Consider the following 11,898-nt stretch of genomic DNA (forward strand, 5'->3'; position numbering starts at 1 on the left):
GAGTCAGAAACTAAGCCACCCAGGCACCCCTGTTTCTCCTCTTGAGTCTATTTACTGACCCATTAGGGTGCAGCCTGGACAGACACTGATACAAAACCCTCAGTTTCCTGGAGCAGAGTCTCATATTTAGGTCTTTGGTCACTGTCCCTTCAGTGATGTCACAGAACCACCTCTATCATGAGGGTTCTCAAAGAGCCTGGAGGAGTCTGGGGTAACAGAAAACTAATTCCATTGGAAATCCCAGCTTTATGAGTCTTTGGACACAAGTTAGAGAGTGTGAGCCCCCAATCTGAACCTACCAGAGCCAGCCAACATTGTGTCCACATCTTTACAGGCATTTCTCAGACTCAGATCATGTAAGGAGGACAAGTACTGTCCCCAGACTAGAAGGCCATGCTCTGTCTGGCTCCTGTGCCTGAACAGCCTTCTGACAATATCCATCACTGACAACCATGCTCCACCCCCACAGGCCTGGTCTTACGTACCTAGAACTTATCTTGCTCTGCCAGCCACAGGGCATGTGCACATGCTATTTCCTCTTCCTGGAATGGTCTCATCTCTGCCCCATCTCAAGTTACCTCCCTCTCACTTCTCTGATCTCATTCCTCAGAAAGCCTGTCCTGACCCCCATTCAGTCTCTAAGAACCCCTTCAGCTTTTTCTTGTGATGCCTCAATGCAACATGTAGCCAGGGGCCACACTGGAAGTTCCCTGAGGACAGGAGGGGTCCATGCAGTGCTCACCGCTGCATCCTTTACACTCAGTACAAGGCTGAGCAGATACATTACATAGTAGGCACTCAGTAATTATCACTGAATGCATGAATATGTGCTTAGCGGTTGGCAACATCAACAGTTTGTCCCTTTTCCTCATGCAAAGAGCAGGATTCCAAAGGAAGGAGGTAGTCAAGGGGAGAGGTGCTAACCCTGCACTGTCTTCCTAACTCCTGACTTCTCATCAAACTTCCCTGGAGGCCCTTCTGAACCCCACCCCCGAAACAGGCCTGTGCTTTGGAGGAACTCCTGAAAACACCCATGTTTGAATGGAGTCCTCAAGTCTTCAGAGAAATCTTGAGGTCGCTTGCCCGTAATAGGTTCCAATCTTGCTTTGAAGACCACCAGGGACTCAAATATACTTGAAAAGGTAGGGATCCTTTTGTCTAAAAATATGTCTTCAGCCATTCTCCTTGCTATATCGGTGAGGAGAGAGAGACCACACACAGCTCCATCCCCTTATTGGTTAGAATTCTTATTAATATATGTAATTCCCTGGAAACAAGCATGAACATCTCCAGAAAAAATCTACCAGCACCCCCACTTAGTCTGCTCAACCTACAAAACAACAAAAAAAGATACTTAGGGATGAAGCACTATCTGAGCAGTTAAGGGAAAAACTTCCTCGGCAGGAAATGTTCCAGAGGCTGCCAGACAGAAACATGAAGAGCCAAGCAGCCTTCCATCATGGTATTTTCCTTGACTCCTCATCCTGCTCCCATCTCCAGGTCATTCCACATTCCTCCCCTCTCGAGCCGTGGGAGCATCCTCAGGGGCCTCCTTCCCATCCAGGTTCACAGGCCACCTGCAAATCTCATCCTGGACTTCAGGAGCCCCCAGCTGTTTTTCAGAGTTGGCTAAACATGAACTTAAGTACACTGCTGGGCTATATAAATATTGTGCTCCACAGAATGGTACAAAGCAGATAATTTTAGGAGGTCACAGATGTTTCTTGTGATTAGCCAAGTCACAGTTCTAGAAGAATTTTTCCCCCAAAGAAAAGTAAAAAAGGATCTTCAGCAGCTGCTTGTGGGTATTCCATGAGGTAGGCAAGTGTAGGCACTGGGAAGAGTTCTTTGCAACTATAAGAGTTTCCCTCTAAAACCTAGCAAGTGGGGTCCAAAGTCCATGACCACGGAGCAGGTCAGACAAGCAAATCACATGCCCAACCCCAATATGAGCTGTTTCTCTACCTCTGGATTTGCCCCAGCTCTCAATTCATGCCATAAATATTCATGAAGCACCTACTGATGCAAGATGCTATGCCGTGGCTGTCTTTGAAAACTCAGAAAGTAAGTGGCAGAAAGGGACTTCTAATCACACAGACCTACAAGAAGGCTCACAGCAGCACTGTTCGAAATAGCCTTGGAATCGACTGGAAACAACCTCAATACAATGAAACACCACTCAACTATAAAATGAACAACCGTAACTACATAGGACAGTATACATGAGTCTCAGACACAGAATACTGGGTGGAAGAAGCCATTTATATATGCACAAAAATAGGCAATACTAAAATCTATGATGTCAGAAGTCAAAATAGTGGGCACTCTCAAGGAGGGTGTAACTAGGAGGCAGCATGAGAGAGGGTTCCTGGGTACTGATCATGTCCTATTTCCCAAGCCAGGTGCCGGTTATGGGGATTTGTTCCATTTGGGAACGTTTGTCAAGCTGCACACCTAGGGTTTGCAAACTTTTCTCTACAAAGTGTATTTAAAAAAGTAAACGAATAAAAGCAACATGCCCGAGGTGCCAGAGCTAGGAAATGGTGAGGGCAAGACCCAGCCCCAGGCAGTCTCATCCCAGAGTGCAAGCTCTTACTCATGACAAGTTAGAGTCTTGCTAGGGTGGCCAGACTCAGAACCTGCTACAGTCTGTTTTTGGGTCTCGCTATTACTGTCTACTCCAGCTGATTTCCAACTGCCTAAGAGCTTTCTTGGGTGCCTGGAGCTCACTGTGTCTGGGAGCCAACAGCCCTTGGGCCAGGAGCAGCTCTCCACCAAAGGCTGATGGGAATTAGTTTAAAAATTCCACAGCCTTTCCTTGGTGAGATGACTCTCTAAAGTGCATCTCCTTGAACATCGTCATGGGTTCAATTACAAACAGGAATCTCCTGCCTTCCTGTCCAGTCTCATGTCCCCACTCCCTGACAGGTGTTTCCTAGGACTACCTCCCAGGTAACCTACTGCCACTCAAGTCTTTGCCCCGTGGTCTGTTTCCATAGAATCAAATTCAGGCAGCCCCTTCTCGGAGAGACCTTCCTTGGCCACCGAGCTCCCCACTTGGCCACATTACTACTTTCCTCCTTTTTAGTTATACAGTCAACCTTCATCAACATGGGGGTTAGGGGCACTAACGTAGTAAAAAATCTGTGTATAACTCTGCCTCCCCTCAAAATTTAATTACTAATAGCCTATTGCTGACTGGAAGCCTTCCCAATAACCATAAACAGTTAATATATATTTTGTAATACACATACATGTGTATTATATCCTGCATTCTTACAATAAAATAAGCTAGAGAAAAGAAAATGTTATTAATAAAATCATTAGGAAAGTACATTCAGAGACCTGTACTGCACTTATAGAAAAAAAAAATCCACATGTAAGTGGACCTGTGTCCACTGTCGAACAACTGTGCTCACCTTCTGAAATCATTTTGCTTGGTTATTTGTCTACTGTTAGTCCCCCTGCCACCCATATATGTCCCCCCTCTGACAATGAAAGCCTGGGAGAAGAGGGACCTCTGCTTGCTTGCCACATTCCCTCACACTTAGAACCAACAGTGATTTCCAGAGTATTTAGTAACATGTATGGTAAAGAAGAAACCCATCAGAACGGGGTCTGACCAAAGGGAACAAACCCCGGTCTCATAAATAACTGGCATAATACCAGCTTAATATCATTAGTGTCTAATAAATGATAAATGCTCGACAAATATTTATTAGATTAGCGAATTAATCAGCCTACGAACAAATGAAACCTGGCAGCTCACTGCTAAAAATCCCAAGTCTGCCCTAACTTAAACTTTCCAGAATAGAAAACTTGCCCTCGTTGCTGATGCTTCCCTGGATCTCATGCCTAAAGACATGTGAATGGACCGACCTTTGGGAGCTGAGATTGCCATTTCCCCTCTGGGGAGTGAGGAAATCAGCTGCAAAACAGGAGGGGCCCTAACGGTTGCCACAGGTCCCAGAACCTCAGTCTGGACTACACCCCCGCATGAGCAATCAGAGAAACCTCCATGGGGGTTGAAGGGGTGAGCCTTTTGCCCCATCTCTTCCATGCCTAGGGCAGGCTAAGTCTTTTCAAAGCTTAAGAAGGTAGCATCCACAGGGAAGCTCTTATAGCCCAAGCCCTGACCTAAGTCCTTCTACCAACCTAGCCTCAGTGTGTTTACAAACACACTCTCTGAACCCAAGATTCCAACCCTGAAGATTGTTTTCCAATATGGTGTTGTCTGCCTGGGTGGAGAAGAGTTGTTTCATCCACCATTGCATCTCTATGCTTAGCACAGAGCCCATGCATGCAGATACACCGTAAATGTGTGTGGAATGAATGAACTGTTCAATCAATGAAATGATAACATTTCAATACAAGGTTATCTTAAGTCGTGGTGTACAGGCCTTGCACTCTACACTAGCCCTGTACCACCTGCCAAATTACAGACATGCAAATCCCCTGAAGAGTATAAAGCTGGCTACACACGGAAGATGAGGAGCCATTTTCAGAGGATGCTCAGCATCTGAGCTGACACCCACACCTCTGAGCTGTCACTTCAGCACCAGCTGTCCCATGGGTGTCACTTGGGGCTGATCTCCCTCCTCTCACCCTTAGGCAGGATAACAGAAAAACTGGCCGAGTGTGGGTTTCATCAGTACCCACATAAAACTGGAGGGAGAGTGAAAGGCAATCTCCCAGGAGAGTGATTCCTGTGTCTTTAATACAAAAGTGATAAAAGTCCTTCATCAGAATAGATTTTGTCTCCTTTTGGGCTTCAGGCAAATGAATGGAATAGTCCCAGCTCTGGGGAAACTCAGGATTCCTATTCGTAGACCTAGGACCCACCTGAGTGCCTCACTCGAGAGAGTGATCTCTCCCTATTGCAGAATCTCTACCTATTGCAGAAGTGCTCTACCCAATCTCTACCTATTGCAGAAGTGCTTGACTCTCTAGCTCTATCTGTTGATTCCTACTTTAAAGCTAGGGCTCCCTTTCAGAGATCAGACAACCCTCTGAGTCCTAGAGGGGAAAGGTGCAGTGGGGTCTTCAGCCTCCCCCATCAGCGACCCATCACACCACGCACCTTGTGTGCCCTTGAGCAGGCAGGAGGTGAGAAGGATGGGAGGGTCAGGAGAAGCCACAGGCAAGGGCAGCCCCCAGCCCTGCCCATGGCTCTTGGGATTCTAAGGATTGGCAGGACTTCTTGAACAATGAGGGGAAATAAATCCCGACTCCAATGAAGAGGGGTCCACTTTGCAACCTTCGCCAGTAAAGCTGCTGTTGGTGAGATTTTCCCTAAGGAACACAGGGAAATGTGAGAGAAGTTTCAGTCGGGTAAGTCAAGTGGAACCTTTAACCCTTCAGGAGGCCACTCTTTGAAGAAGAGATCTATGTGTAACCTTTTAGAATAAGTTAAAACACAGGGTGGAGGGAGGCACCTGGCTCAGTTGGTCGAGCATTGACTTCAGCTCCAGTCATGATCTCATGGTTCATGAGTTGAAGCCCCAACATAGGGCTCGTGGCTGTCAGCACAGAGCCAGCTTCAGATCCTCTGTCCCCGATTCTCTCTGCCCCTCCTCCACTTGCACTTTCAAAAATAAATAAAACATTTTTTAAAATGCAAGGTGGAGAATAATCTCGGTGGTCAGCTAACATTCTTGTAAAAACAGAAAAGTGGAAGGTGAAACATGTACCTTAGGGAGATGTGTACCTATCTGGGAGAACACACAAGAAACTGGTAACTCTGGGTGCTTCTTGGCATAAAATTAGGAGAAGCGAGTCAGGAAAAGTATAAAGAACCAAATTTTATTCATATATTCTTATGCACTACTTGAATTCTTTTTCCATGTGCATATTTTTCAAAAAAAAATTTTTAAGGAGTTTGTTTATTCATTCAACAAACATTTAGGGAGTGTACAGTGGGTACCAGGCATTGAAAGGATGAGACAAAGCGAAACCAGGCCCTGACTGATCCCTGCCCTCAGCAGTGTACCGGCACAGGGAGGTGTGCAGGTCAACCACATCACTCATCGTCCACACCAAGACCCTTCTGAAGGAGGCAGCACCACAAACTAAACATCAAGCCAGCAGTACAAAATGAGACTGTGCTGACCAACCCAGGAGGTCAGCCACCCACAGTCAGTACATGGGCTGGCTGTGAAACAGGAAGCTGATAATGGAGTTGGGGCAGCTTCCTGGAGGAAGGATGGGGTTTAAATGGTAGATTCAGAGGGGCAGCGGGAGATGAGCAGAATATGGGCCCTGGGAAGATTCTATATCCTAGTCCCCAGGACTGCGGATGTGATGACATGACATGCCCATGAATATACTGCCTGTCAGCTCAAGCTGCCTTAACAAAAATACTGTGGACTAGGTGTTTTAAGCAACAGATATTTATTCCCCCAGGTCTGGGGGCTGGAGGTCTGAGATCAGGTGCCACAATGGTCAGGGGCAGGTGAACTCTCCTGGCTTGTAGGTGACATCTTCTTGCTATGTCCACACATGGTAGAAAAGAGGGAGCTCAGATAAACCTGGGGGAGGGGGGCTTAATCATTCAGTCCTTACATGGCAAAAGGGAGTCTGTAGATGTAATTAAGGTGACTCATCAGTTGACATGAAAATAGGGAGATTACCCTGGATTATCTGCGTAGGCCCAACACAATCCCTCAAGTCCTTTACAAGGATGCAGAAAATGAAGGCAGTGGAGGTCAGAGAGGCCTGAAGCCTAAGAAGGACCTCCCACACCACTTCTGGTTTTGAAGATGGAGAAGCCATGTGACCATGACTGTGGGTGACCTTCAGGAACTGACAGCTCCTATCAGCTTGACTGATAATCAGCAAGGAAACAGGGGTCTCAGTCCTACAACCACAAGGAACTGAATAAGGCCACACTCAGAGGAGTTGGAGTAGATTCTCCCCCCTCATCCCCAGATGAGAGCCCAGCCTGGCCAGCACCTTGACTTTAGCCCTTGTGAGATGACACCAGAGCAGGGAACCCAGCTGAGCCCACACACACTTCTGACACACAGAGACTGTAAGATAACGGATGGGCACTGTTTTAAGCTGCTAAACTGTGGTAATCTGTCACACAGCAATAGAAAACTAATGCCAGGTATTTCCGTCAGGGGGAAGAGTAAGACCATGTATTGTGGGGAGATGGGGTCATGAAGGCAAACATCTACAGGGGCCCCAGCAAAGCAGGCCCAGCTGGAGGAAATGACAGCCCAGACTCAAGGGCAGACAGCCACCAAAATTCAGCTTAGGAGTGAAGGAGACAGTGTGGAGGGTGGGACCCAGGCCTGTCCAAAGGTTCCACCTCATCCTCTGTTTCCTGAGCTCTTGTCCAGCAGGAGTTCAGGCTCGGTGTGACCAAATAATCCAGTTTTTCAAGAGAATCCAGAAATCTAATTTTTATATAAAATATCTTCATTCTATCTCTAAAAACGCTGTACTAGCTAAACTTGTGCAGGACAAGCAACATACAGATGTGTGTTCTGAGCTAGATGTGACGCTCTGGGCATCAACTGAGTGTAGGTGAAAAGGTAGAAAGAAAGTCCCCAAATATGGACTTTCTTGGGAGGCAGGAGGGAGCCAGGGAAAGTCCCCTCTTCCCCCTCATCCAGAAAGAGTGGAACTCACTTACATAAGCATGGAAAACCCACCTGGACCAGTGACTACACTGAGCATGACCTACTAGGAGCTACCCAACAATCTGATGTCATAAGAGCTAGTGGCCTCATTTCTGGATGAGGCAGCTGAGGCGCAGAGTTGTTCAGTAATTCCCTGTGATTATGTGGATGTGAAGTGGGAATCCAGAGCCCAAAACCATGTTTCTCACTCTAAAATCTGAGTTGCTCCAGCTATTTCATATGGCATCCCAGCACTGTGCGATTTCATTCCTTTTGAAAAGGGGTTTGCTGTTGTGTTCCCAAGATCTGGATTCTTCTCCCGGGTGTGAACTAGATCACTCTTCTTATTCAAGGCTTTGGCTCTTCCAACTCCACCTCGTACCATGGTGGCTGCCCATCCCCCACAGAGGCTCCTTCGCCCACCCCCAACACCCCACGTCCCAGCCTTTCAGATGGATTCCATTCCCACCGCTCACCTGTAGCTCAGCCTTTCTGCTTCCCACTTCCAAATCCCTGAGAAAGAGATCTAACTGGCTTGGGTCACATTTTGTCCCAAGCCATAATGGGGTCATAGGTCACTGGCCAGTCTATGTGATGGGCCTCCCTTTGGTCAGATGGCAACCTAGACAGGACCCTCTGTAACCCCTCCCTGCCTCTCACCCTACTTCCCCTCCTACCTCATCTCTGACCAATCCCCATCTCAATGCCAGTCCCCAGAGGCTAGGACCAACTCAGAGTGTGAGCAGAACCAACCCAGGGAACGAGCTTGGGCAAGCTATCCCTGAACACAGCATCCCAAAACCCTGCCTGGCTATGCCTGACACTTATAGATATGGCTCTAATGGAGGTGCCTGGACCAGGCAAGCTAAGTGCTCACAACAGTACTCAAAATTAGTCAGAAGCCTCGGAGATGCCCACTGCTCCCCTAGGCAGGGGTATTGGCAGTATCACCACACACATCACCTACCTAATGACCAGGTGAGGAAAAAGTCCAGGGAGTGTTCCACATCCCCACTCATAAACCCTGAGCAGTCCCTTACCACGGAGCTGAACATGGACTAAACAAAGGGCCTCTTTGTTTCCCACTGAAAGAATGAGATTTTGTTAGCAACAAGCCCTCTGCCTATTTCTTACAAGGGAAACTTAGAAAGGCCTGTACAGAGCCACCTAAATCAGTAATGGCTTGGAAAGGAAGGCATGTGATGAGGTCAGAGGACTTGTGCTGAGACAAAGGCAGAGCTTTAAATCCTCTTTATAAAGCCTTTGCTTTGCATAAGGACAGCAGGTTTTCCAGGGCTGCTGAGTTTATACTGACGCAAAAGAAACTGCCCATGTGTATACAAAGTATACAATTTGATGTTTTACCTATATATACACCCGTGAAACCATCACCACAAGATAATGAAACTGTCACCCCCAAGTTTTCCTCATAGCCATTTATAACCACCCCTCCCCAACCTCCCCGCTCCCCATCCCTATCTTTTGGCAACCACTGATCTTCTGTCCTCACAGTTCTCATTTCTAATGTGTTACATAAATAGAGCCATATAGTCCATACTTCGTTTTCTCTGGTTTCTTCTACTCAGCATACTCTGACATTCATCCATGTTGTTGTTGCATATCCGACCAGTATTCCAGGGTACAACATAGCATAATTTGTTTATCCATTCACCTATTAATGGACTTTTGGCTTATTCAGGGTCTGGGACTCTTGCAGACTCCGTTGCTGTGAACACTCATGTACACATTTTCGTGCCTGCACACATGCTTTCTTTCCTCTTGGGAAAAGACCTAAGAATGGAAGAGCTGGATAATTTAATAGCTGATAATTTGAGCATGGCTGTTTTAAGGACCCTTCCATGTGGGTTTCAGAGTATAGGGGTATACAGGTAAAGGTTTACACAGATCACATGGGAATAAACGTCACACACACTCACCCATAGAGGTCACATCAGGATGCAGATGGCTCATTCCAGTCCTCCCAGTGGATGGACAGGGCCTCTAGAAAGGAAAATCTGCCAGGATGACCTTTTGTAAAATGCTCAGTGTACAAGCTCCTGACACTTCCGAAATGGCCCACGGGAGTAGGGAGATTCTAAGAGATCCTTTAAATAATAATGCAACATTTCAAACAATGGCAACATCTCAATGATCTAGAACAGAATGGTTTTGGTCAATACTGAAAGCTGCAGCATGAACAAGGGTTCTCCATCAGTATCATCTGATAATCTGTTAGAAATGCACGTTCTCCCCAGCCCAGGCCTATGGCATTGAAACCCTGAGGCGGGCCCCAGCAGGCTTTCACCAGTCTTTCAAGTGATGTGATATGTGCTCTAGTTTAAGATCCAGTAGCCTAGAACATCTCCCAAACCCTTGGATTCTCTTGGAATTAAATCCATCTAAAGTCATGATATACCAAGGCCTTGCTCTACCCACACAGCTATGGAGCCCACCCTCTCAGAACTCTGCAAACTTAAAGTTTTCTCAAAGAACCAAATTACCAACTGGCATGCAAACCTACTCAGTGATGGTTGGCACTTCTTTCCCCAAAGCATAAAAAAACAAAATTCTCAGGAACCCAATCGTGAAAGCATTTAAATCCAACTGTCAAAATCACCCATTTGTCTGTGTGGCTTCCACCCTAGCACATTATAGCATACATGAGTCTGAAAAAAGAAAAAGACAAAGATTTTAGGTGATGCACTCCAACACTCTTTACTGCTCTAGAACCTCACTGAAAATGAACACATCAGCAGGAAAATTAATCAAACTTGAATAGGAAGAATTTGAGTAAAAATATTGGATACTTTTTGCTTTAATCTTCAGTTCAAGCATGATTTCCGCTCAACATTATAACCGGAGAGAAGTTCTGATCATTTCCTTGGCATTTTACATGCTTAAAATTTAGCCCAGTCTTTGAAAACCCTCTCCAGCTTCTGGCCAAGCAAAACTTTGCCGCTCACTTTGAACTTGCCAGCAAGGAAAGCCTTCTGAGGGTTCATTTTGCCCAAAACCAACTCCATAAAGACAGGTTCTGGGATTGTAAAGATAGTGTCTGCTGGAAGCCTGGCGGGTCCTGGATACATGTCCCCAGAACCATTCTTCAGATCGATGGTCCACTGCAGAATGGTCTTCCCATCTTTGGTGATGTCCAGCTGAAAGACGGCATTGACTTTCTTTACCAGCTGGGCCCCCACTTCTTTGATGTGATGGCTAATGTCCTCAAACACAGGGAAGCTCTGGAATTCTGACAGCTCTAGAGAGTGTGGCATGGCAGTTTCCGGAGCTGCACCCAGTTCCTTGAACTGGCCTGCCTGAGGTCCATCCCCTGCTTTGATCTTGGGCTGATGGTCAATTCTCTTCCACATCTTACTGTGCCAGTCCTCTTGACCTTGCTGTCTGGTTTGTGAGCAGCTATGGCCAGATTAATAACCTCAAGTCAGATTGTGACCTCAAAGGTAATTCCCCAGCAGGGAATGAGGCTGGTGTGTGTGCTGCAGTCTTATTGGCCAAACAGATACTAAAATGTGACATGGGGTGAGGCCTCAGATAGGTAATTGTGAGGCAGATCTACACCACCACTCCCCCAAACCAATCAGGGCTGTTGGTCTCACAAGCCCAGAAAGCTCTGGACCCTATGTTGGGAATAAGAGAAAGGGGCCCCAGAAGGTTCTTCAGTGATATGAGCTCTTTCCAATGCAGGTATCTCTGGCAGCAATTTTAACTCAGAGAGCAGTTATTTTGATTCCTTCAAAAGTGGATAATCCTTAAGACACAGATCTTGATGTTGGATTTGGCATTACCTGGCTGCTAGTGAAAGGGGAAATGATTTTAGAGAAAAATGGCTGATTGGAGAAAGAATCAGCACCAGGACTTGCATCAGAAAGTTTCAGAGGCACAGTGAGAGAGGGGGGAGAAAGGAATATCCCTAAGATCAATAGAAAATGTTGCTGGCCTCCCATGCTAATTGTGTGTGATATTACAGCCCTTACTCTCTGAAGGCACTGTTGTAGGCATTGCACATGTACTAACACTTTTAGTCTTCATTACAACCCTCTGAAGTAAGTACTACATTTATTCCCATTTTATAGATGGAGAAACTGAGGCCGGGAATGACACGATTTGTCCAAAGTCACACAGCTACTAAGTAGTAAGTTTTAATCCTCATTACAGCCCTCTGAGGTAGGTACTATATTTATTCCCATTTTATAGATGGGGAAACTGAGGCCAGGAATGAAATGACTTGCCCAAAGTCACACAACTAGAAAACAGA

At 46.4% G+C, this 11,898-nt stretch overlaps 1 protein-coding gene across 1 annotated transcript; it reads right to left on the bottom strand.

The window, feature by feature from the left end:
• Positions 1-10,314: 10,314 nt before the first annotated feature.
• Positions 10,315-11,059, bottom strand: SCP2D1 (SCP2 sterol binding domain containing 1). The gene has a single exon (XM_077750217.1). It carries the CDS (start codon positions 10,991-10,993, stop codon positions 10,523-10,525), a length of 471 nt encoding a protein of 156 aa, XP_077606343.1. The 5' UTR covers positions 10,994-11,059; the 3' UTR covers positions 10,315-10,522.
• Between the last annotated feature and the right edge of the window lie 839 nt (positions 11,060-11,898).

The sequence above is a fragment of the Crocuta crocuta genome, unplaced genomic scaffold (genome assembly GCF_008692635.1).
Source record: "Crocuta crocuta isolate KB4526 unplaced genomic scaffold, BGI_CrCroc_1.0 scaffold209, whole genome shotgun sequence".
Classification (NCBI taxonomy): Eukaryota; Metazoa; Chordata; class Mammalia; order Carnivora; family Hyaenidae; genus Crocuta; species Crocuta crocuta.

Excerpts from the sequence above, each read along its gene's own strand:
- SCP2D1 (XM_077750217.1), bottom strand. The coding sequence starts at position 10,993 with ATGTGGAAGAGAATTGACCATCAGCCCAAGATCAAAGCAGGGGATGGA.